The following is a 27,880-nucleotide window of genomic DNA, read 5'->3' as shown; positions in this document are numbered from 1 at the left end:
TTTGGTGAGTTTGTCTCTAAAGCATTCTGCACCTGGACACAGGCTGAGAGAAACAATGTTACAAAAGCAGAGGACAAACCTTTAACACTGGGACCCCGTAAAATTCTGTGTTTTCTGCAATTGACTTCCTCCTCCAACCTCTGCCTCTCTGATTTTTATCTCCCACTCTCTTCCCATTATGAAAATTTAATTGGTTTCATCTTTTTAAATGTCTGCAATATTTAAAAATGCCTCATAGGTAATTTATAAGATATGATGTGCATAAGATCCTGAAGCTAAAATTAGTCCTGCATGACCTCAAACCCAGACGCCTTCTTGAAGGAAGCCTTGTGCATTCTAAGAATGTCTTGTCCTCCAACTCAGGAAATTGGGGCCAACATCTCCGAGAGGGAGGGCAGAAGAGGGGATTAGGGAGAATTGGGAATAAAAAGGAATAAGAAGTTTATGTTATAGTATTTGTTCCAAGTAGGCAGATCCAAAATGATCAGGTAAAAGCTATATGCTTTAAGGATTCACTTTTTCAAGTTAGAACTGTTAATATTAATTTCCTTAGGCTGACAGTTAAAGACAGACTGGTTCAGTGTTCTGTTGTGATTTACATAATTATCTAGGCTAATAATAAAAAGCCAAATTGCCTATTTTTTAAATTGCTCCTTCCGGTTGTCTGAAGGAGAACTGAAACACTTCAGAAAGAAGTAAAGTTTCTATTCTTTGGGCTGCAGTATAGTTCTACTCTAGCTCAAAGGGGAACTAAACAAAGTTGCCTATATGGAAAAATTGTCACTTGTCTTCCCAGCAGAGGTGGAGATGATGTCCTCATTAAAGAAACACAGGAAAATGTTGGTGAAAGAAAAATGGAAAGATACCTAAAAAGTAACAAGTCATCTTCCATGCATATGACTATTATTTTTTGCTGATGCAGAAATGAGATTTTGTGTCTTAGACTAACTTTGTGAGGTAGGATTTCTTTCTAGCTTTCTTTTTTTCTAAGTAACTACATGATTTAAATGAAATGCTTTGGATAACAAGGTCCCAAGTGAAAAAGGAAGCACTTTTCTGTGCTATACTGCTGTGCTATATACTTGCTTGCAAAGCATTCAGCATCTAATTCAAATCCTGACAGTTCAGTTTTTCTTGGAAGTAGGCAACTACACAGCAATACCAACTAAGCATAAAACTCCAGGTAGGATATTTCTGATTCTGGAATAGCTATGCGATCTTAGACATATCAACATCCTTTTCTGTGGCTAGAGTATCGTCTGCATAAACTGAATTATTAATAGTAACCTATCCTACAAGGATGTTCTGGAAAACAACTAAATATTTAATATATCGTGTCAAAGCATTAAGTCTCCTAAGGCAAAGGCACAATTTATCCTATGGCTAAACAGGTTTTCAGAGTAAACTAAGTTCTCAGGAACACCTATCATTACTAAGGCTGAGGAAATCTTCTATCTTCTCATAATTCTGTTTACAGAGGGCCCAGAAGAATACTTATTTTCTAGAATTGGGTAACCACTTACTCTTTAAAAAACATGCTTACCTTTTGAATCTTTTAAGTTGGCAAGCCATTCCTGGCTGGGTACTTTTAGGACCCTTTAGGATTAGTTATAACAAAGAAATGCCACAAATAAATCGAGAGGAATCAGCTTTGAAAGAGCCACATAACTAGAGCTAGTCGAGAAGAACTAATAAAGGCTCATGTAGTTCTGTTAGCCTAGAGCATCGTGGCTAAGAGCTCAGATGAGCCAGCCTAAACGAGTTCCAATCCTGTTTCTACTACTTTCGAGCTGCACACAGCAGGGCAAGTTACTTTTACTCTTTTTGTGTATCAGTTTCTTCATCTGCAAACGGAGCTTCATGGTAGTGCCCACCTCACAGAGTTGCTAAGATTCAATTTAAGAAGTGAGACCATGGCCTAGCACATGGTGAGCTATTACTGTTCTCTCTGAAAAGGTGCAAAGGAATAAATTATCCCAACGTCATCTCTTCCACCAAGGCCTTCCAGCTATAGCCCAACTCAATCTCTGTATGAGCCACTGGCTCTAGAAGTCATCAGGGGATCTGCCTCATTTCAGTGCCAATGTATGTGTGTGCGTGTGTGCGCGTGGGTGTGTGTGTAAGAGATGATGAAGGCAGTACAGAGTTCACTTCTACTGGGCTTTTAGAAGAAAACAGCAACTAATTCAGATTCAACTGTTGGCATATCTGAATCCTAAAATACTTAGCACATTTAGAAATTTGCCTCAGTCTGCTCTATGTTCTCTGAATTCATAGCCTTACAATATGAAAAGAGACCACAGATCTGCTGTTCAGTTAAATCAACACTTACCTCTCTGCACCCCACAATGTGTTATATTGTGACATATTAAAGGTTGGCGCCAGTCTTCTTCCAAATTTTTCTTGCTTGAACATACTTTCCCCCATGCAACAAATAATGTAATACTCCTATGCTTCCTATTATATAATGACTTTTTTCTAAGGCATAAATAACAAACTGATTTATAATAGGAACTAGAATTTGAATTTGAATTTTATGTTGCTAAAGGCAAAGTAACAGATGTTAGAAAAATGGCCTTTCTGAACAGTGGAATATTCTAAAGATATCCTTACTATCCCTGTTCTAACCAGATTATATTATACTCTAAGGTCTCCTTTCTTATGCCTATAAGAAAAGTCACCTTACAGGAGGCATTCTGGTACATTCAACTAAATATAAGGTACCCAGGTAGAAAATACCCGGGTTGTCCCCTTAATAGACATGAGTATTTTATAGTATTTATCTTTCTCCTTATCTTTCTACTCAATTCCACTCAAATTATGCAGCTATGTAACATTTTTTTTCGTATATAGGTAACACCGTGAAAGTTTTATTATAATTTTAGATAACTCAAAGCTTCATATTTCCCTAGTAAGATAATCTTTTAGAAAAGGTAGTAAAATAAATCACGAAGTGAACAGAAGTCTATCTTTCAGTTGCTCACCATGCTATGCAAAGTTACTTTAAAAATACTAGCAGGAAATGTTAACTGTGGGTGTTAGGTGGGGCTTGGTACCATACAAAGTAACAAGCCTATCTGATGAAGAAAGAAACCTTTCTGGGAACAGGTATCTTTAAGATTTCCACTTCCAGAGGTTGTGACAGAGGTCCTGTAGACCTGGTTCCTAGAAGAGCATTCCACAGTATAATTCAAATCTGGTCTTAGCGGCAGCCTTTCTGTACACACTTGAGCCGATCAACTTACTTCTGTATCTAGGTTCTTTATCTGAAATGAGAGCACTCCTGGGACACAGCACTAGTGAAACCGCCAGGAAGAGGGGCCTCGGAGCTCCCTGGGTCTGGGTGAGACCTAGCTTGCTGATGACCACGCTGGAGACAACAGTGAGGCTGCCTCACCTCCTTTGCCCTGTGCTGCCCTCTACTTAAGACAAGAGAAATCATTTCGACAGAAGTACTGGCTCCTCAGACTTGTTCTCTTTCAGCAATTACTGCCAAAGGAAATTCTTTGCAGGAGGTTTAAAGTAATGGTTATGTACTGACTGACCTTAAAAGTGCAATGCCAGATAGAAAACAAACCATATTAAAGACTTGAAATTAGCAACCTCGGAATTATACACGCTTTCCCTCCTGGTGAGGTGAATGAGTCAGAAACGAGTTCAAAAAAGAAAAACTAAGGAAAGGCTGTGACCTCAAATACAAGTGTGTGTGTGTGTGTGTGTGTGTGTGTGTGGGAGGGTGTATGTATGTGTATGTGCGTTTTCCTTTTACTCCACATTACAGGTCTGAAGTCTATGCTGGGGACCACTTGGTCCACATAAGGGAGGGCAGTCTGCTTTGCCTAGGGATTCAAGTCTGCGCTGCTTTCTGTAGACTTAAACTCCCAACCTCCCTTTAGAGGAGAAAAATGAGAGCTGGGTGTAAATCTGGCCTGTCTTCCCATGTGGCCATCTCTTAAGTGACTGCGGCATAGAGGGCAAAGGCAGCCAGTTGAGACACAGACACCATAACCTGTGGTCTGTGGAAATAACTCCAGTGATGGAATCCAAACTCTTGGTAGCTACTGTTTTCTTTAGAAATGGGAAGAATCAGGTTCGATCTCTAAAACAAGGGAATTTAAACATTCACCAAAAGTTTACTATGAAAGATTTTCCCATGCAGAGAGTACATTGAAGAAGAAAGCTAGTTAACTGCCACAGCTGCTAGTCATCGTCGTCGTCGTGATCTTAGTAGTAGTCTTAGTCACAGTATTTAAATCTCTGGGTTAGTTCAGCTGAGGCAAACTTGTTTCAAGCAAGTGTGCTGAGTTTCTAAACCCAACAGGTTTTCTCTGATTTACTGATCTACCCGTAAATGATAGTTTTTCCATGAGGGTCAACAAGGACATAGGTTTGTAACTTTCATTGAAAACAGTGCATACAGGGAGTGAGAAAGCAGGCTCTAGGACATGTCAGCTCCCAGTGGACAAGAGAGACAGTATGATTCCTTTCGTCTTCTCCCTCCTATGGTGTGGGAGCCGCAGACTTTAAAAGAAGATCTGTATCTATATATGTATATTGAGTGGGGGTTTGGTGTAAAGCATTCTGGGTAAATGGTGGGTGGACAGAAGTTAATTACTCTTTATTACTAGGTATTCTCAGTAGTTCAAACTTGAAATATCACCAGCTACTTTGTCATTTAAGTAAATTTTATGTGCTAATCAATAGGGGGCGGGGCGCAGAATGTATGGTGGGCCAGAGTATGAAAATGAAAAAAGGACTGGTCCCTGCTCTCAATGAGTTTAAGAAGCCTTGTAGGAGAGTTGTGTCTCATACACAAATAACTATAATGGCAAGACACAGGAGCTTTAGGAGAGGATCAGGTAGAATGATTAGTTACAGAATACTTATAACTAAGGGCTTGGGTAAGGCATATGGCAGAGCTGGACCTTGAAGGATGGGTAAGATTAGGATTTTTGTAGAGGGGAAGGACATGATGGAGGGTGAGGAGGAGGAGCTGCAGAAAACATGAGCAAACATGGATTCCCTGGATCCAGGGAAGTGGGATGTGTGTAGTAAAGGAAACAGGCTATCCACAGTATTATCCTCCTATATTACGGTTACAATTTCTATTGACTTTGCCAGAAGCAGAAAGATATTAAAGTATTTATGTGGTCAGTGAGCTTAAATCCAGCACATCTATTCGCGGCAACCACACATACTTGAGTTGATTTCACTCAATTCTTAATAGTCAGAATAAGCCTACAAATAGGTGGTAGGGGGAAGGGCTTAGATTTCCTAGCTACCCACAACCTTCAGGGTTTATCATTTGCCTCTCCCTTCTCCTGCTGCAAGTGAATGGTCACCTATGGTGTTGAGGAAAGGAAACTAGCAGGAAAATCAACAGACCTTAACTCTGGTTCTCTTCCTCAAAATACAAATGGAGCCAGAGAGAGAGCACAGTTGGGAAGGGACCTACCATCAGAAGCACTTACTTGTTGGGCATATCAGGATTGCCCTTTTTCCTATTGCAAGGGTATTAGGCCAGGTCAAGCCTAATAAATCTCAAAGGCTACTTGGTCTTTTTTTATTCCTCAGGGTAAGTGAATCATAATGATGTCTTTAAATGAGAACTCAAGACCCTAGTTATTCTAGAATCGATAAGGACTTGAACCTAGTAATATCTCATAGGACTCATATGTGAAAACGAAGAGCATTAGCAATTGTCCTTTTCATTGGTATGGGTAGTGAGTATATTTAAACCAAGGGTTTTTTGGTTTCGTTTTATTTAAAAGGCCACTTAAGTCCCTCCACCATGGAATATTTTAAGGAGGGCCTTGTGGATTTCAAGAAACAAAGTTTCTTAGTTGCCTGACGGCAGACACCACTTCGTGGGTATCAGATTAAGACAAGCACTTTGATTAGAGCATATCTAAGTATATATATATATAACCAATGTACTAAATCAAGTAAAAAACATGGAGAAATAAATGGTGCTATCACACTTTTTCCTTTTCCTTTATGTCACCAAAAGGCATTCACCTTGGTGGCCACTTTGCACATAATAACATGGTTTCTAAGACCTTACACTTTTCCAATTTTTAAGATTTATGCTTTTTAGGCAGTGAAAGAGGTAGGGAATTGTTTAATTTTTTTGTTCATGTTAGGTTTTTCCCTAGCTATATTTCACACTGCCAAGGGAAACCTGGCTATGTTATTAGACCTGTGGCGGGAATAGGAACATCTGATCAACAAATGGTACACTATCAACTGCCACGGACCTCCAGCTCTTTTTCCTGAAATTTGATATGCTTGTAATTTTTTTTATAATAATCACTTTGGATATGAGATCTGACTGGGTTGTTAACCTGTGCCTGATAGCTAAAAAGGTTTAAATTGCTTTGGGTTTGGTAAATTTCAAATGGCAAATATAGGCTTGTTATTATAAAAAGCAATTAAATGAGAAGATAAATCCAAAGCTACGAAATTTAAATTTCTCCTGCATTTTCAAGATCATAACCAAATAAACCTTGCTAAGAAAAAGTTAAGAGATGGGATGCCTCGGTGGCTCAGTCAGTTAAGCATCTGCCTTCGGCTTGGGTCGTGATCCCGGGAGTCCTGGGATCAAGTCCTGCATCGGGCTCCCTGCTCAGGAGAAAGCCTGCTTCTCCTCCTGCCTGCTGCTCTCACTGCTTGTACTCTCTCTCTCTAACAAATAAATAAAATATAAAAAAAAAAAAAAAGTTAAGAGATTACTGAAATTTTCTTGGTCAAAGAGCATGGTAGTTTAGTATGAAATACTATCTGACTACTAGTAATTACAACACTGGAAGAAAAAAGGCGGAAAAAAAATCAAAGCCAGCATTCCACATACACATATACATGCCAGAGAGCCTCAGTCATACGTATTTTAAAACTAACTAATGTTCTTTTGTAGTGATTATCAGGTTTAACTGCTTTATTTCCATCAGGCCATGAAACTGAGTAGAAATCATTCAATGATTAAATTTGTAAAAGGGTTTAAGGACTTAGTGCTAATAGTGTTAAAAATTTCAAAGCTGGGAATTCACTTCAAATGGCTGGCTCACAGCACATATAAAGAACTTACAGAGGCACAAATCACTTAAAAAAAAAAAAGAACTCATTCCACCAACGCGGAATGGACTTCCAGTGTGTGTGTATGTGTGTGCGCAAACGCACGTGTGTGGGTGCACAAGTTCTGAATCAGAATAATCTTTTTGAAGGGGAAGAGTCGTGCAAATGCTTCCTATATAGGATGGCAAAATAGCTCTAAAAACATCACCAACAATGAATGGAAGCTGAAATTTAAAAAGAAAGACAGCAACCAATGAACTTGCCTAACTTACAGAATTAGCTGCCTTCAGTTCTTATCAGGAAACTGATCTACAACTGCAGTCACAAACCATATTAAAAGTACCTTGTTCAGGGACGCCTGGGTGGCTCAGTTGGTTAAGCAGCTGCCTTCGGCTCAGGTCATGATCCCAGCGTCCTGGGATCGAGTCCCACATCGGGCTCCTTGCTTGGCGGGGAGCCTGCTTGTCCCTCTGCCTCTGCCTGCCATTCTGTCTGCCTGTGCTCGCTCGCTCTCCTCTCTCTCTGACAAATAAATAAAATCTTAAAAAAAAAAAAAAGTACCTTGTTCAATCATTACTAAGGGCTAGATTAAACAGACCCCATCTTGCTCATCCTTACTATCTTCTCGTAGGTGTACAATCTCTTTGTCCATAGTGATCTGAGTGTAGGAAATTACAGTGAGCTCCTGATGTACAATGGAGTCTACATACAAAGAAAGATGTCCAAGTAGAACTTCCCAACCCTATTTGTAGGTAAGTGATCATAAAATAGGATTAATGATGCCATCCAGTGGGTATCCTCAAACTATACAAAGAGCAGAAAGGAGGCAGAACTGTGTTCTAAACTTACTTTAGTACCCAAAAATATGGGACTCAAGATAGTAACCCTAATACTGGTGGAGACCATTTGCACACCTCAAGTGTTAAGCTCAGCAATTCAGAGATATTATAAATTTATTTTTAGATCAGTGAATAAAAGTATTCCATAACCGAGTAACAACCTCCACTGACGTCAAGCAGTGCTACGGAAACGTCTACACTGACAGCTCAGTTGCTACCCTCAGTCTCGGTCCTCCTGGAGCATCACAGACAAGGCAGCGCTGATTCAGTTCCGACAGACCACTGGGAGCAGAGAAAATCACATGCTCTGTGATATTACATGCTGAGGTCTGAACGCTCTCCTGATAAATGCCCCCTTGTTTCACTCCCCTGGCAAAATTTTCTGTTTTATTTCAAACATAGTTACTTTTTCAATATTTCTAACAGGTGAATTTAAAAAATCTTCCTTATGTGTATCCTATTAATATGTTTCTAAAGAATATTTCTCGGTATCATTATCTACTTGCTTTAAAGTTATTTTAATCACTGAGTGACAGGCTGAAACATGAGTTATAATTTAGAAACTATGGCAATAGCTCTAAAAGTAAGAGCTCATTTTAACACTTCTATTATCCTAAGCTTTATTCTTGTTGTTTTAGTGTAGATATCTCCTCATTTTACAGAAAATACTTTTGATAAAATGAAGTCACCAATGACTTCTTAAACTGTTAAACCCAGGGTGTTCCACACTCTTCATCTGCCAACTACCGCCATGATTTTTCCATAGGTACTGGCACCACTGTTTATGTAATGTTTTTCTTTAAACGGATTCACTGTATAATCTTAGATCATGTTAAAATGAGAAATCAGTACCACTATTCATAAATCACAGGTTTGATGTGCTATACATTTTTCCTAGTGTCCATCAAAAAAACCCATAAATACTAAAATTATTTAAAAAAAATTTTAATACTAAAACTATTTATTTATCTATTTTGCAGCAAAGGCCATAGTCGCCAAACTGTGGAAAGAGCTAAAACTATTTTATTTTTTTTTAAAGATTTTATTTTATTTATTTGACAGACAGAAATCACAAGTAGACAGGCAGACAGAGAGAGAGGAGGAAGCAGGCTTCCCGCTGAGCAGAGAGCCCGATGCAGGGCTCGATCCCAGGACCCTGAGATCATGACCTGAGCTGAAGGCAAAGGCTTTAACCCACTGAGCCACCCAGGCGCCCCCTAAAACCATTTTAAAATGTTAACCTAAATAACACCTGAAAGCTGGTGTGCCTCTAGTGGTATCTGTCCCATACTTGGGGAACTAACACGGAACAGACTACTACTGATTTCTTTTTCCTTCTCAAACCCTCTGTTCTTCTGATCTTGAGGACATAGCTCCCCCTTGACTTCCCAATACTCCTCTACTCCTTCACTGGCTCTGCTCCTTAAATGGCAGTATTTTCTAGGATTCCACCCTTGGCCTTTTCTTCTCACCTTTCACATTCTCTCTGAGGGAGCCAGAGGCATCTCTAAAAGAACATGTCTATTGCGGAACTTATTCTCCAGCCTTATATCAATGCAGAAATTATTTCTTTTCCATATACTCTCTCTTAATTAATGACACTGACATTTATGCAAATACCAAAGTCAGAAACTTCTCTGGTCACTCTCATTCTGAGTCCACTGTTTTCAGCCTTTCCCACCTCAACATTACCCACAACATCCTCTGCCTCTGACAACTGGCCTCTCATTTCACCGAGAAGCAATAAAAAATCCACAAGTATACCTATATATTGTCCGACTCCTATTTCACGACAAACCCTACCCTACGTTTATGCCTCAGATGCCATCCCCCCATCTATTCAAGAACTTTGCTTCTACAATTAGCTTCTCTCTTTTTTTGCATCCTTAATTTCTCCTTCTTTACTGGATCTTCTTCTTTAATTTCTCCTTCCTTACTGGATCAGTCCTATACAAACATATTGCAAAATGTTCTATTTTTAGAATAAAATCCAAACCAAATTTATCCTTAATCCCTCATCCCTTTCTAACTTCCATCTCATTTTCTTCTTCTCATTTTAGCAAAACTCCTTGAAAGAGTTGCTAGCCATCTCCAAAAACCCCCTTCACAACCCATTTCATACAAACTTTTAAGACTGCCAACGACCTCCATGTTCCTAAACTCAATGACTTATTCTCTGTCCTCATCCAACTCACCTCTCAGGATGCATCCGTGTGGTGCAACAATAATGATACAACAGACTACTTCTCAAAAACATTTTCTTCATTTCTGGGACAAAATACTTGCCTGACGTTCCTACTGTCTAGCTGGCTATTCCTTTAGTGTTCTTTCTCTTCTCAACCTCCTAATGTTGACTGGAATATCCTAGTAATTCACTGTTGACCTACTATCCTTTTTATACAAACCACTGAGGTAACTTCATCCAAGCTCATGATTTAAAACACCATGCCTAAGCCCATGGCTCACAAATTTTCATCTCTAGTCTGGGGCTCTTCCCTGACGATTATGACACTCATATATCTAACTGCCTCCCTAACACTTGCACTGAAACATTTAATAAGCAAATCAATCTTAACATTTACAAAGCCAAACTTGTTTGTCTCCCTAAAATTGCTCCTTCCTCAGACTTTACTATCTCATTTAACAGCACCAATGGTGATTACAAATCTTACCAAATAGCACTAGTTGCTCAGGTCCCAAATTTAGGAGTTATCCACTACCTCTTTTTCCTTCGTTTCCAACATTCCCTCTGGTAGTGTCTTGTTGGTTCTGTTTTCAAATATGCAACCCAAATACAATGATGACTTTTCACCTTCTCCCCCTCCACCTGGCTGGTTCAAGCCAATACTATCTTTCACCTGTATTTTTGCAACAGCAACCTAATTGGTCTTCCTGCTTGTGCCCTTACCCTATCACAATCTATTTTCAATAGAGCAGCTAGAGGAAACCTGCTAATATGTAAATCAGACCATTTTTCTTATCTGCTCAAAACCTTCCAAATCATACATCTTTTTCTTGGAATAAAAGCCCAAATTATTAGAATGGTCTGCAAGGCAGTAAAAACACGGTTATATCCTCCTCCCATTCACCTCTGTTTTCATCTCTTGTAGGTCCACTGCAACCATACAGGCCTTCTTGCTATTCCTAGCAAAAGCCTTTGCAACAACTACTCTCTCTCGTATGCTGTATGTCTGCGTGGCCTAAACGCTTACCTCCTTCAAGACTTTGCTCAAATATCACTTTCTCAGTGGGGCCTCTTTGAACAATCCAGTTTGAATCTCAGCTGACCTCCTGCTCTATTTCTCCTTATCACTATCTTCTAAAGGATGTTAGAAGAGTTTATTTTTTATTATAATAAAATAAATTAATCTATCATCTGCTCCCTGTTTCTCTCCAGTAGAATGAAGCTCCATAAGACCTGTAATTTTTTTTCTGTTTGGTTTCCAGTTCCTAGAATAGTGCCTGGCAGACACTACTGGATGAATGAATAAACTAAGCAGTTTTTCACTCGGTTTCCTTTAGTTAAAAGAAAACATTCTGTTGCTTTAGAAGGTTGTATCCATATCAAATTTCACTTTTCCTTAAATATTATTTGGCCAGGTTAACAATCTATAATAACTGGAGGAGAACTGTGGAAAGATCTTAGGCAGGGGCCAACAGGCTCATTCCTCAAAAGAAAAAAAATTTCAAAAGTTCACATCAAAAACCAGAATGTATTTGAAAACTAAAACGAATAATTTTATATTTAATGTCTTTCAGAGGGTGCCGTGTAAAACAACTGGCTATCAGAATTTGACTTACTGTCCTAAGCTCTTATGAAAACCAAAGGTAAACACTTTGTTCATGAAAGCTAAATGCTGGGAATCCCAAAAGATTAAAAAAAAAAAAAAAAAAGCAAGTACAGCCGCCAGATCTGTGTATAATCAATTCAGAAGGGACAGAGGTGACAAGCTACACCGAAAGGGACTGTTTAAGATGGGCCTTTAGGGTTATGACTGCCCCCAGAATCTAGTTCCGGTTCACACTTTATACAGGGAAGTAACTCTTCAGTGATGACATAAAAAGTCAGTGATTATACCACCTTCACAAAAAATGTCTCAAGAATGAATTATTTCAATCATAGCAGTGGAATAAGTTATTACTCATTGGGAGTAACAGAATTATGCACAGGAACCACAGTGGCCTTGGAAGGCAGAGGACTCAGATTTCAATCTCGGCTCTACCACTGAGTGACACTTGACTTGAGTAACTCATAATCTTTGCTTCTAAACTCATCAAAAGGGGCCTTTACCTATTCCCCCTCTACCACATAGATACTTGTCAAAGGATAATTTCTAAACCAAATAATTATAGCCCTTTTTAGTAAAGAAACATGAAAATCTTAAAAACATAAGGAGTTACATTCGGCTTTGTTGCAGGATATGCTTACATTTAAGGATTTTGAAATCTGTAGCATATTAAACCAAAGTTTTATTTCTTCTTATGGAAATAAATGGAGGGAAGCTAACTAGTAGCATATTAAAAATGCTGTAAAAACTGGAACTTTAAGACTTTATCTTGTTTTTTTAAAGCAGACATCTTCATTAATTTTTATGAAGAATATCATAAAGCAAAGTCTTAATTGCAGGTAGCATATTCTGGGTAGTCCACAGGAGGGCAGCAAAATGCAAGATTTCTTTTTCTTCAAAATCTAAACTCCAGGTAAAATTGCTTTAAGCCACAAGTTATAAATCTACAGAAATTTAGGTTGAAGAACATAGACTAAAACTATAGGTAATGAACCAAATTATAAAAAGAGATAAGGAGGGAGGAGTCAAGATGGCGGAGAAGTAGCAGGCTGAGACTACTTCGGGTTGCGGGAGATCAGCTAAATAGCTTATCTAAAGATTGCAAACACCTACAAATCCAACGGGAGATTGAAGAGAAGAAGAACAGCAATTCTAGAAACAGAAAATCAACCACTATCTGAAAGGTAGGACTGGCGGAGAAGTGAATCCAAAGCGACGGGAAGATAGACCGCGGGGGGAGGGGCCAGCTCCCGGCGAGCGGCGGAGCAACGGAGCACAAAATCAGGACTTTTAAAAGTCTGTTCCGCTGAGGGACATCGCTCCAGAGGCTTAACTGGGGTGAAGCCCAGGCGGGGTCAGCGCGGCCTCAGGTCCCGCAGGGTCGCAGAAGGATCGGGGGTGTCTGAGTGTCGCAGAGCTCACAGGTATTAGAACGGGGGAGCCGGCTACAGAGACAGAGCCGACGAGTGACTCTCAGCTCGGGGTTGCCTTGAACCGGTCGCAGGCTCGGTCAGCTCGGAGCGCGGCCGGAGGCCAGGGTGGCGGGAGTCATTGGGCGCTGTTCTCCGATGGCGCACTGAAGACTGGGGCCCTGGGCTCTCGGCTCCTCCGGGCCGGACACCAGGAGGCCGCCATCTTCACTCCCGTCCTCCGGAACTCTACGGAAAGCGCTCAGGGAACAAAAGCTCCCGAAAGCAAACCTGAGCGGATTACTCAGCCCGGCCCAGGTAAGGGCGGTGCAACTCCGCCTGGGGCAAAGACGCTTGAGAATCACTACAACAGGCCCCTCCCCCAGAAGATCAACGGGAAACCCAGCCAGGACCAAGTTCACCTACCAAGGAGGGCAGTTTCAATACCAAGGAGAGCGGCGGAATTCCAAGGGAGAAGAAAGCAAAGCACGGAACTCATGGCTTTCTCCCCATGATTTTTTAGCCTTGCAGTTAATTTAATTTTTTTTCTTTTTCAATTTTTTTTTCTTTTTCTCTTCTTCTGCTAAATTTTTTAACTTTTACCGTTTTCTTTTTTAACGTTTTTTAAAATAGTTTATCTAATATATATATTTTTTTTCCTCTTTTTATATTTTTTCTTTATCGGCTTTCTTTTTTTTTCTTTTTTTTTTTCTTTCTGAATCCCTTTTTATCCCCTTTCTCCCCCCTCACGATTTGGGATCTCTTCTGATTTGGCTAAAGCATATTTTCCTAGGGTTGTTGCCACCCTTTTAGTATTTTACTTGCTCCTTCATAAACTCTTATCTGGACAAAATGATAAGGCGGAAAAATTCACAACAAAAAAAAGAACAAGAGGCAGTACCAAAGGCTAGGGACCTAATCAATACAGACATTGGTAATATGTCAGATCTAGAGTTCAGAATGACGATTCTCAAGGTTCTAGCCGGGCTTGAAAAAGGCATGGAAGATATTAAAGCAACCCTCTCGGGAGATATAAAAGCCCTTTCTGGAGAAATAAGAAAACTAAAATCTAACCAAGTTGAAATCAAAAAAGCTATTAATGAGGTGCAATCAAAAATGGAGGCTCTCACTGCTAGGATAAATGAGGCAGAAGAAAGAATTAGCGATATAGAAGACCAAATGACAGAGAATAAAGAAGCTGAGCAAAAGAGGGACAAACAGCTACTGGACCACGAGGGGAGAATTCGAGAGATAAGTGACACCATAAGACGAAACAACATTAGAATAATTGGGATTCCAGAAGAAGAGGAAACGGAGAGGGGAGCAGAAGGTATATTGGAGAGAATTATTGGAGAGAATTTCCCCAATATGGCAAAGGGAACAAGCATCAAAATTCAGGAGGTTCAGAGAACCCCCCTCAAAATCAATAAGAATAGGTCCACACCCCGTCACCTAATAGTAAAATTTACAAGTCTTAGTGACAAAGAAAAGATCCTGAAAGCAGCCTGGGAAAAGAAGTCTGTAATGTACAATGGTAAAAATATTAGATTGGCAGCAGACTTATCCACAGAGACCTGGCAGGCCAGAAAGAGCTGGCATGATATATTCAGAGTACTAAATGAGAAAAACAGCAGCCAAGAATACTATATCCAGCTAGGCTATCATTGAAAATAGGAGAGATTAAAAGCTTCCAGGACAAACAAAAACTGAAAGAATTTGCAAATACCAAACCAGCTCTACAGGAAATATTGAAAGGGGTCCTCTAAGCAAAGAGAGATCCTCAAAGTAGTAGATCAGAAAGAAACAGAGACAATATACAATAACAGTCACCTTACAGGCAATACAATGGCACTAAATTCATATCTCTCAATACTTACCCTGAATGTTAATGGGCTAAATGCCCCAATCAAAAGACACAGGGTATCAGAATGGATAAAAAAACAAAACCCATCTATATGTTGCCTACAAGAAACTCATCTTAAACCCGAAGACACCTCCAGGTTTAAAGTGAGGGGGTGGAAAAGAATTTACCATGCTAATGGACATCAGAAGAAAGCAGGAGTGGCAATCCTTATATCAGATCAATTAGATTTTAAGCCAAAGACTATAATAAGAGATGAGGAAGGACACTATATCATACTCAAAGGAACTGTCCAACAAGAAGATCTAACAATTTTAAATATCTATGCCCCTAACGTGGGAGCAGCCAACTATATAAACCAATTAATAACAAAATCAAAGAAACACATCGACAAGAATACAATAATAGTAGGGGATTTTAACACTCCCCTCACTGAAATGGACAGATCATCCAAGCAAAAGATCAACAAGGAAATCAAGGCCTTAAATGACACACTGGACCAGATGGGCATCACAGATATATTCAGAACATTTCATCCCAAAGCAACAGAATACACATTCTTCTCTAGTGCACATGGAACATTCTCCAGAATAGATCACATTCTTGGTCCTAAATCAAGTCTCAACCGGTATCAAAAGATTGGGATCATTCCCTGCATATTTTCAGACCACAATGCTCTAAAGCTAGAACTCAATCACAAGAGGAAATTTGGAAAGAACCCAAATACATGGAGACTAAACAGCATCCTTCTAAAGAATGAATGGGTCAACCAGGAAATTAAAGAAGAATTGAAAAAATTTATGGAAACAAATGATAATGAAAACACAACGGTTCAGAATCTGTGGGACACAACAAAGGCAGTCCTGAGAGGAAAATATATAGTGGTACAAGCCTTTCTCAAGAAACAAGAAAGGTCTCAGGTACACAACCTAACCCTACACCTAAAGGAGCTGGAGAAAGAACAAGAAAGAAACCCTAAACCCAGCAGGAGAAGAGAAATCATAAAGATTAGAGCAGAAATCAATGAAATAGAAACCAAAAAAACAATAGAACAAATCAACGAAACTAGGAGCTGGTTCTTTGAAAGAATTAAAAAGATTGATAAACCCCTGGCCAGACTTATCAAAAAGAAAAGAGAAAGGACCCAAATCAATAAAATCATGAATGAAAGAGGAGAGATCACAACGAACACCAAAGAAATATAGACAATTATAAGAACATACTATGAGCAACTCTACGCCAACAAATTTGACAATCTGGAAGAAATGGATGCATTCCTAGAGACATATAAACTACCACAACTGAACCAGGAAGAAATAGAAAGCCTGAACAGACCCATAACCAGTAAGGAGATTGAAACAGTCATCAAAAATCTCCAAACAAACAAAAGCTCAGGGCCAGACGGCTTCCCGGGGGAATTCTACCAAACATTTAAAGAAGAACTAATTCCTATTCTCCTGAAACTGTTCCAAAAAATAGAAATAGAAGGAAAACTTCCAAACTCATTTTATGAGGCCAGCATCACCTTGATCCCAAAACCAGACAAGGATCCCAACAAAAAAGAGAACTACAGGGGCGCCTGGGTGGCTCAGTGGGTTAAGCCTCTGCCTTCAGCTCAGGTCATGATCTCAGAGTCCTGGGATCGAGCCCCGCATCAGGCTCTCTGCTCAGCAGGGAGCCTGCTTCCTCCTCTCTCTCTGCCTTCCTCTCTGCCTGCTTGTGATCTCTGTGTGTCAAATAAATAAATAAAATCTTTAAAAAAAAAAAAAAAAGAACTACAGACCAATATCCTTGATGAACACAGATGCAAAAATTCTCGCCAAAATACTAGCCAATAGGATTCAACAGTACATTAAAAGGATTATTCACCACGACCAAGTGGGATTTATTCCAGGGCTGCAAGGTTGGTTCAACATCAGCAAATCAATCAATGTGATACAACACATTAATAAAAGAAAGAACAAGAACCATATGATACTCTCCATAGATGCTGAAAAAGCATCTGACAAAGTACAGCATCCCTTCCTGATCAAAACTCTTCAAAGTGTAGGGATAGACGGCACATACCTCAATATTATCAAAGCCATCTATGAAAAACCCACCGCAAATATCATTCTCAATGGAGAAAAACTGAAAGCTTTTCCGCTAAGGTCAGGAACACGGCAGGGATGTCCGTTATCACCACTGCTATTCAACATAGTACTAGAAGTCCTAGCCTCAGCAATCAGACAACAAAAGGAAATCAAAGGCATCCAAATCGGCAAAGAAGAAGTCAAACTATCACTCTTCGCAGATGATATGATACTATATGTGGAAAACCCAAAAGACTCCACTCCAAAACTGCTAGAACTTGTACAGGAATTCAGTAAAGTGTCAGGATATAAAATCAATGCACAGAAATCAGTTGCATTTCTCTACACCAACAACAAGACAGAAGAAAGAGAAATTAAGGAGTCCATCCCATTTACAATTGCACCCAAAACTATAAGATACCTAGGAATAAACCTAACCAAAGAGACTAAGAATCTATACTCAGAAAATTATAAAGTACTCATGAAAGAAACTGAGGAAGACACAAAGAAATGGAAAAATGTTCCATGCTCCTGGATTGGAAGAATAAATATTGTGAAAATGTCTATGCTACCTAAAGCAATCTACACATTTAATGCAATTCCTATCAAAGTACCGTCCATTTTTTTCAAAGAAATGGAACAAATAATCCTAAAATTTATATGGAACCAGAAAAGATCTCGAATAGCCAAAGGAATATTGAAAAAGAAAGCCAAAGTTGGTGGCATCACAATTCCGGACTTCAAGCTCTATTACAAAGCTGTCATCATCAAGACAGCATGGTACTGGCACAAAAACAGACACATAGATCAATGGAACAGAATAGAGAGCCCAGAAATGGACCCTCAACTCTATGGTCAACTCATCTTCGACAAAGCAGGAAAGAATGTCCAATGGAAAAAAGACAGCCTCTTCAATAAATGGTGTTGGGAAAACTGGACAGCCACATGCAGAAAAATGAAATTGGATCATTTCCTTACACCACACACGAAAACAGACTCAAAATGGATGAAGGATCTCAATGTGAGAAAGGAATCCATCAAAATCCTCGAGGAGAACACAGGCAGCAACCTCTTCGACGTCAGCCGCAGCAACATCTTCCTAGGAATATCACCAAAGGCAAGGGAAGCAAGGGCAAAAATGAACTTTTGGGATTTTATCAAGATCAAAAGCTTTTGCACAGCAAAGGAAACAGTGAACAAAACCAAAAGACAACTGACAGAATGGGAGAAGATATTTGCAAATGACATATCAGATAAAGGGCTAGTGTCCAAAATCTATAAAGAACTTAGCAAACTCAACACCCAAAGAACAAATAATCCAATCAAGAAATGGGCAGAGGACATGAACAGACATTTCTGCAAAGAAGACATCCAGATGGCCAACAGACACATGAAAAAGTGCTCCATATCACTCGGCATCAGGGAAATACAAATCAAAACCACCATGAGATATCACCTCACACCAGTCAGAATGGCTAAAATTAACAAGTCAGGAAATGACAGATGCTGGCGAGGATGCGGAGAAAGGGGAACCCTCCTACACTGTTGGTGGGAATGCAAGCTGGTGCAACCATTCTGGAAAACAGCATGGAGGTTCCTCAAAATGTTGAAAATAGAACTACCCTATGACCCTGCAATTGCACTGCTGGGTATTTACCCTAAAGATACAAACGTAGTGATCCGAAGGGGCACGTGCACCCGAATGTTTATAGCAGCAATGTCTACAATAGCCAAACTATGGAAAGAACCTAGATGTCCATCTACAGACGAATGGATAAAGAAGATGTGGTATATATACACAATGGAATACTATGCAGCCATCAAAAGAAATGAAATCTTGCCATTTGTGACGACGTGGATGGAACTAGAGGGTATCATGCTTAGTGAAATAAGTCAATCGGAGAAAGACAACTATCATATGATCTCCCTGATATGAGGGAGAGGAGATGCAACATGGGGGGTTGAGGGGGTAGGAGAAGAGTAAATGAAACAAGATGGGATTGGGAGGGAGACAAACCATAAGTGACTCTTAATCTCACAAAACAAACTGAGGGTTGATGGGGGGAGGGGGTTGGGAGAGGGGGGTGGGGTTATGGATATTGGGGAGGGTATGTGCTATGGTGAGTGCTGTGAAGTGTGTAAACCTGGCGATTCGCAGACCTGTACCCCTGGGGATTAAAATATATGTTTATAAAGCTGTAAAAAAAAAAAAAAGAAAAGAAAAAAGAAAGGATGAATACCCCCCCCAAAAAAAAAAAATTTGTTCAAGAGCTCTCTCTGAAACAACTAAAAAAATATTCCCTCTTCCCAAGTCAAATTATTTTCTTTTATTGTATTAGATCAAGTAATAATATCTGTGGGATACCTGGACAACTAAATATTAAGATACTACAACTTCGTAGATTGGTTTCAGGTTATTAATTTCCTGGGCTAGTTGAAATTATGCTCTGGGGAAGAAGTTTGAGACAACTGAATTCCTTCTCTTGACATGACTGACATAAAATAATAAATTTCAAGAAACTGAAATCCTAAACAAAAGCATGTAAAGTAATATTAGCAAAAAGGCTTTTTAGAAGAGGGTCACTATATATATACACAAAACTCTTCTTTCCAATAACAAAGACATCAAGAGGGACAAGGGAGATGAAAGCAGGTAAAAAAATATGAGAGACTATTAATAAAAGCAGCTCATTGAAAAAAGTGAAATTCTGTTTACAAGGCTATTTGGTAATCTAGGGAATTTAAGAGACCACAACATATTTTCTGGAATTAAGTAAGAAGATAAAGATCCATAACTCGCACCCTTAAGGTGGAACTATTTTGTACTTATTATGAATTTCTAATGGCTTACTTTTACCCAATACCTATCATGTGATAAGGATCTTATTTAATCCTACCAACAGGTCTATGGCATAGATTTTCCCTTTCATTTTATAGATGAGGATGGAAGCTACTTTACAGGGATCAGAAACATCGTAATGGCAAAGCTAAGGCTCAGACATGAGTCTGCAGGACTCTGTTGCATCGCTCAGCTACGCACGGTTGCGTTGCTGACACACTTAGGCCTTCCGCACTGATGCAAGCAACTCCAGATTGTGCTCAGTTCTTATTGACAACTGAGCAACGGAGTTTTGCTGCTACTAGATTTTTAGTTTCCTCACTAAAAAATTGGGCTCTGATACTTAAAAATGTACACTACTTACTGCCTATCATTTCAATAAGATCCCAAGGCAGTACAGTGAATGGAAAATCATTTGCAGGATGTATATTTTCCTTCAGTGAAGCAGATGGACTGATAATGCTCTGCTTGAATATTACAATCTGATCTGAGCATTAACAAAGCACCCATGGTGTTTTCTACAACAGCAAGGTCCTGAGGGTCCACATAGATGTAAACCTCACCTCTCCTAGCTCAAGCCAAAGGTTTTTTTATTCTTATAGTGAAAATTAAACAAGTAAGTAAACATAATGGATTCCTTAAGGAGTTCTAACTGATGAATTTACAATAGTTCAGATAGCTATTGACTCAACAAATAATTTTTTACCCAGATGAATACACTTCTGCACAGGTGTGTATGTGTGTATGTGTATGTGTATGTATATGTATATGTATATGTATATGTGTGTATATACATACTGGTGGCTGTTGGAGAAAGTGGAAGTATGCAAGACGATACCCCTCAGTGTCAGGGGACTACTTTAAAGTGCAGTCAAGATCTGGATCATCTTCACTGAAAAGCAAGGGGGTTATTTCAGTGAATGAGGATCAGATCTTTAAATCTTATTGCAGGTTGTCTATATGGAGATACATATATATATATATATATAAAATATATCCCTTATCATGAATATCAGTCATTAAGAAACATCATAGATTCTGGGGAGAGAAAAAACTCTCACATCTATCAATCTCAGTTGAATACACTTTAGTCAGCCTTTTTCAACGGGTTCTAGGACAGAATTAGACACAATACCCTAAGGCATATATATGTAAGTAATGAATTAATTTCCTTCTGATGTATGTAGAATTATGCTAGTGATGTAAAATCCCTGGGAAAAACAGAGAAAATCATTTTCTGTGTTCTGCTGATCAGAACAGGAACCCTGGTCGAGCTCAGTATTTTGCCAGCATTTAACAGCTGCTTACCACTGCAAACAGAAGAGGTGATGTTGTACAGAAAAGGATAAAACTGCATACAGCGTATCAACTTCAGGTTGTTTTCACATTCTGGGCATTTGGTCGTTAGTTTCAAAGCCTGTCTAAACGCCTCAAGTGCCCCACTGATATTCTTCAGAGCAAGGTAAGCATTTCCCAGGCTCAAAAAGGTCAGGGGCTGAAAAAAAAAATTAGAAAAATGTTAGTGAATTAATATTTTCTGAGAGTTACAAAACTTTTGAAGTATACGTCTTTTGGCTTCTTTTAGGTTATCCCATAATAGTTAATGGCTAACTGTCCATTTTATTTAAATCAGCCAATTCTACAATTTTACCCTTTTACTAAAATAAAAAATAAAGTGTAATATACACTAAAGTATATAGATCAGTGAATTTTTATATGTGTATATATCCCTGTAACAACCTCTCATTCCAAGATATAAAACATTTAGAATGTTTCTAAGACTCCAAAGGATTCCCTTGGGCAACCCAACCCAAATCCCAGATGCAACCAGTGTCGTTACGTTCTAGCACCATACATTAGCTCTGCCTGTCCTGAAACCTCATATAAATGCAATCAAACAGCATGTTCCCTTCCATGTATATGTAATCTGTATGCTTTTGTAGATTCTTTTACTCAATACAATATCTAAGGTTTACAGTAAAACTGAATGTTTTTGTGTTAGTAGTTTATTATTATTTTTTTAATTGATGTGTAATGTCTACCATGTGAATACATAGTTTGTTCATTCTCCTACTAATAAGCATTTGGACTGTTTCCAGTTTTGGGCTATGATGAATAAAGCTACTATGAACATTCTTGCAACTACCTTTTGATAGACATATTTGCTCATTTTCCTTGGATATATACTCAGCAGTGGGTCTTAGGGCAGGCATATATTTAGTTTTATAAGATAAAACCATTTTTTTTAAGATTTTTATTTATTTATTTGAGACAGAGAGTATGAATGGGGGTAGGTGCAAGGGGGAGGGAGAGGGACAAAAAGACTCTGAACTGAGTGTGGGCTCTGAGGTGGGGCTCAGTTCCACAACCCCGAGATCACAACCTGAGCCAAAACCAAGAGTTGGGTGCTTAACTGACTGTGCCACTGAGGCGTCCCACAACCAAGGAGTTTTCTAACTCCTGGGATGTACAAATTTACACTCTTACCAGGAAGTATGAGAATCTACTAGTACTGTCAGTCCTTTAAATTTAGCTGTTTTAGAGAAATAATGAAGTAGCATCTCAATGTGGTTTCAGTTTGTATTTCCTTGATTAGTACTGGTGTTGAATATTTTGTCATGTGCTTATGGCTATTTGTTGATCCTCATTTCTGAAGTGCCTGTTGTTTTCCCCATTAAAAAAAAACAAAAAACCAACCACAGGTTGTCTTTTCCTTACTGATTTGAAGGAACTCTTTATGTATGTACCAGATATGGGTCCTTTGTTGGAAATATTTATTGCAAATATCTTCTCCCAGTCTGGGGTTTGCCTTTTATTCTTTGACTAGTATCTCTGATAAAAAGACATTCTTACTTTTGATGAATTTCTGTTTACAAATATATACATGAATATGTATATGTAAAATATATATTTATACCAATATATATTTTACAGTTAGAGCTTTTTTAAAAGTTTGCCTACTATAACATCATGAAGACCATCCCTTATTTTTTCATCAAGCTTTATTATTTCATGTTTCACATTCTGGTACATGATCCACCTCAACATAATTCTGTGTATGAAGTGAGGGAGGAGTCAAGGTTCATTTCTTTTTCCACAGGGATATCCAAGTATTCCAGCATTACTTACTGAAAAACCACCAGGTGTCCCTATTGCCCTGAACTACTGGTATACCTTTGTCATAAATCAAGTAACCATATATACGGGGGGTACTTCTAATTTTTCTCTTATGTTTTATTGATATGTTTGAGTATCCTTGTGCCAATACCACACTGACCTAATTACAGCAAGTCCTGAAATATAGTAATAGAAGCCTTCCCACTGTTTTTTTCTTCCCCTCACCCGTAAATTTTCTGGCTATTCTAGATCCATTTCTGTGTAGATTTTAGAATCAATTTATCCATTTACACACACACATACATGCAATCACCGGGAGTTCAGGGTTAAATCTATAAACCAATTCTGGAGAGAACTTACATCTTAACAATATTGAAACCCTCCAATGCATGAGTATAATGTCTCTTCACCTATTTAGGTCTACTTTGTCTTAGCAATATTTTGCAATCCAGTATAAAACTCTTATATCTTTCTTTAAATTTATTTCTAGATATCTTGCTTGTTATTATAAATAGTTTTTGTATTCTATTTTCCAATTGTTTGTTGAGACTGTTTTTATAAGCAGCCCTACGTATTCAGTTTAGGTCCTTTTAGTTGAAATACACCTTTGCTTGTTAATTTGTATTTGCTTGTGTACAAACCATTTTTTCTACACTTATTTTATCATTAAAAATATTTTAAAGGATCTAAGAACGTTTTATTTTTCAAACTGTACAGTATATCCCTATGAAAAGCAATACCTATGATTTATGCAACTACTTGCTTTTTTTTTTTTCCCCTTCTAACTACTTGCTTTTGATTCAGGCTGTTATTTATTTATTTATTTTTTAAAGATTTTATTGATTTATTTGACATAGAGAGAGAGAGACAGCAAGAGAGGGAATACAAGAAGGGGAAGTCGGAGAGGGAGAAGCAGGCTTCCTGCTGAGCAGGGAGCCTGATGCAGGGCTCGATGCCAGGACCCCGGGATCATGACCTGAGCCGAAGGCAGATGCTTAACAATGGAGCCACCCAGGCGCCCCTGATTCAGGCTGTTAGGTCATCCACAATATCTCATTATAACCAAACCAAGGTATACAAAATATTCCATATCACAGAGGCATAATCTAAGTAGCTCTCAGATTACATTTAAAATCTTACTTTGTGGTTCATACCCAGATGCAATTAAATCCCATATTTGGATTTCAAAGTGTCTTTATATTTTCACATAAGGAAACAAAATGTTTATTCCTATGACCAGAATGATGGTTGTGCAAATATCTTATACTCATTAGTATTTTAGGAAAAAAATGAATTTTCATCAGTGCATCCAGAAAATAACTGAGTTTTTACTACTGTTTTATATACTGGGGATACAGCAGAAAATAAGAAAGCTAAGTCCCTGTCTTTGTAGATGTTTTAGTCAAGTGTCATAAAAACATGAGGGTATCACACAAGTATGAGAAGAATGTGATGGAGAAGAGTATAGCTGGGAAGAAACATTAAATAGACCAAAGTGGGGAACAGAATGCCATTTTAAATACTGGAGGAAGGGAAAGACCTACTGAGTAGTTAATATTTTGAAGGATTTCAAGGAGACGAGGCAAGCTATGAAGAATCTTGGTGGAGTGAAGTATCCAAACAGAGAAAATAGAAGGTTCAAAGAGGCTGAGGTGGGAGCATACCTACTGTGTTCAAGGAAATGCAGAGGTAAGTGAGGCTAGAACAGAATGAGCAAAGGAATGATTTCATGGGGATGAGGTCAGAAAAATAACAAAGTCATGTAAGCCCTTCTACACTATTATAAATTCTTGTCTTTTACTATGAGTTACGTGGAGAACCATTGCGGCGATTTGAACAAATGACAACATATGACCTTTCATAAGGATCTTACTGATTGCTATGAATAGACTACAGGGGGACAAATGCCAAAAGCAGAGAAGTGAGGCCGGAGACTAATGAAATAATTCAGAATAGATAATGGTATATTGGATCAGACAGCAGTGGAGATAAACTGCAATTCTGGGTATATTTTGAAAATATCAGCAAGGTAAGTTACTACACTGAATTTACCCTGAGAGAGGAAAAAAGGTGTGAAGGACGGCTCCAAGTTTTTATCCTGAACTACTAGCTTTACTGTTTCCTGAAATGGGAAAGATAGAGAAGAAAAGACTGGAACAATGTAAAGGAGCTTAGTTTTGGCCTTTAGTTCTAAAGTGTGTTTTAGACATCCAATGGCGGTCAAGTAAGCTGCTGGATAAAGGATCTGCAGTTCAGAGCAACCTGACAGGTGACTCAAGACGGAAATGATAGGGTTCTCAAGATGTGGTGCTGGAACAACTGGATGTCTATGCGATATGAACTTTGATGAATGAACTTTGATCTCCACTTTGTATTACAAAAACAATTTAACTTGAAATGGTTCACAAACCTAAATGTAAAACCTAAAACTTCAAATGGTCTCAAAGACAACATAGGAAAATATTTTACTGTATTTGAGTCAGCTATTTAAAGACAAGTAATAGACAGCAAAGACAAAATAGAACTAATTGCTTTCAAATTTCTTGTGAGGATACCTTAAATCTAACAATAAAAATCAAAAGAGAAAAGATGGGCAAATTGAAGGGTATTTTTAAAAGAGAAGACAAAAGCGGGGTACCTGGGTGGCTCAGTGGGTTAAAGCCTTTGGTTTAAAGCCCTTGGCTCAGGTCATGATCCCAGGGTCCTGGGATCGAGCCCCACAGTGGGCTCTCTGCACAGCGGAGAGCCTGTTCCCACCCTCCCCCACCTATGTGTGATCTCTGTATGTCAAATAAATAAATAAAATCTTAAAAAAAGAGAGAGAGAGAAGACAAACAAAAAAAGAGAAAAAATTTTTCATGTATGATGGAGTTAAAGATTTTCTATAAAGAGTTTGTATAAAATAAAAAAATCTAAATTCGAAAATGGGCAAAGTGCACACAAAAACTTTTATTTTAAAAATACGATTAAAGGGTTGCGTGGCGGGCTCAGTCTGTGGAGCGTGTGGCTCTATCTCAGGATTATAGGTTCAAACCCCACCTTCAGTGTAGAGATTACTTAAAAAAATAATAAATAAAATCTTCAGAAAAAATTAAAATAAGAAAATAAAAACGCAATTAAAGGATAAAGAAATTTATGTTCCAACACAGGAGAGATATTTTGTAAAGTACACTTGTTTTACAAATGTTAAGTCAGAGGCTGTGTGGCATGGCCAAAGGGTGTGAGTGCTGTGGCCAATCTCCCGGAGTTCAAATAAATCCAACTTTGAGACTTCTGGTAAATCCCTTTTGCCCGTTTATCTATCAAATGGGCAAATTCTATCTCGCAGGGTTATTGTGAGGATTAAATGAGTCATCACATGTAAAGGGATCAGTATGGTGCCTGGCTTTAGTAAACAATAACAAAAGTTAGCAATTAGTTCAATTGCCAAATTCTGGGGAAGCTACAGATGAAATGAATACTTTCCCACCTTGATGATGGCAATGTAATTGGCCCAAATCTTTTGGTAGATGTTTGGCATTTTGTATCAAAGCCATCAAAATACTCATTGATTTAGTAATTCCACTGCTAGCCATCTTTCCTAAGAAAATTACGTGGAATGCAGAAAAAACCTTATGCAGAAAACCATTATTGGTAATAGGTAAGCACTGTCAGCAACCTAAACATTCACCAACTGAGGAAGTACGCTGTGATATACAAATTCAAAAGCAGCCATTAATGATGGCTAGTAAAAACTATGTGGTAATAAAACTTTTTTATATAGTAACTTTTGAAGATCGCCTGTGCAACAGTGTTGCAACACTACGAAATATTTGAAGAGAAGAAAAACTTACAGGACTTTCCAAATGTTGATAGTTGAGGGAAGGGTGCTTGCTGATTAAGGTGCATTTTTGTGGTATCTGTTCTGATCCACTGATTTCTCTTTTGACTATTACTGTAGCACCATAGTATTTAACAACTGAAATTTTATTGTAATTTTCAAATATAGAAAGGCAGTTAATCTCTAAAGGAGCTCTTTTTTCTTCAGAGGAATACTGCCTCATTGCCTTTGCTGGTGACAACAGGAAGTGAAATAAGTATCAGGGGAACACAGCTGAGGTGAGCCTTTGGGGGCCCAATCATCACATCCCATATATAGCATCTGTTCCCACTGTACCTGCACCTGCCCCCCCAGCTTTTGGCCCACAAAAAAACATTTGGTAAATATCTGATATACTTTTTTGGCACCAGGCCTGTTGTACAGTATAGCAACTGTAAAGTTTGGCTTAAATCTACTTGTGAATTTGTGTATTTCAAGGGAAACTCTCAACAGGCAATGTTTTCTTCTCATACTTAAAAAATTAGTTCTGAAATATCACAAACAAACCTAAAGCACTCATGCACACTTCTTTTAAAAGTTTTTTTTTGGATGGGTACCTGGGTGGCTTAGTCCATTGGGCATCTGACTTTAGTTCACTTCATGATCTCAGGGTACTGGGATGGAGCCCTGCATGGGGCTCCCCTCTCAGTGGGGAGCCTTCTCCCTCTGCCTCTGCTTCTCCCCCTGCTTGTGCTCTTGCTCAAGTAAATAAATAAAATCTTTTAAAATAAATAAATTTTTTTTGGATATAAAACTTATGAACATTTAAATATAGGTATAAGAGCAATTTAATTGTATATTTACTATAACTGTATTTCATCAAACCTAGGTTGTCATCAATTGTAACACGCATCCTTATTTCAGAGAAGCTGCATCTCAGAAATTATGAACTAGAGTAATTAACTACACAGCAGTGATTAACTCCATGGGCTGCATGTGGGAGGTTCAGGGCATGAATATTAACCCATCTATCTATTCTTATCAATGCGACCTTTAAATTATGCTCTGGCTTGGTTGATATAAAG

The 27,880-nt window shown here is 38.5% G+C and overlaps 1 protein-coding gene across 2 annotated transcripts in view; it reads right to left on the bottom strand.

Moving 5' to 3' along the window:
• Positions 1-27,880, bottom strand: part of TTC17 (tetratricopeptide repeat domain 17) — a 122,769-nt gene that overhangs the window by 48,018 nt on the left and 46,871 nt on the right. For both annotated transcript variants that reach the window (XM_047694010.1, XM_047694011.1), the window contains exon 16: positions 21,188-21,374. In XM_047694010.1, coding sequence (XP_047549966.1) covers positions 21,188-21,374 — 187 coding nt within the window. The remainder of the gene's footprint in view (positions 1-21,187; positions 21,375-27,880) is intronic.

Source organism: Lutra lutra, chromosome 10, assembly GCF_902655055.1.
Source record: "Lutra lutra chromosome 10, mLutLut1.2, whole genome shotgun sequence".
Classification (NCBI taxonomy): Eukaryota; Metazoa; Chordata; class Mammalia; order Carnivora; family Mustelidae; genus Lutra; species Lutra lutra.
The sequence above is the reverse complement of the archived record's forward strand: the minus strand, read 5'-3'. Positions and strand labels throughout refer to the sequence as shown.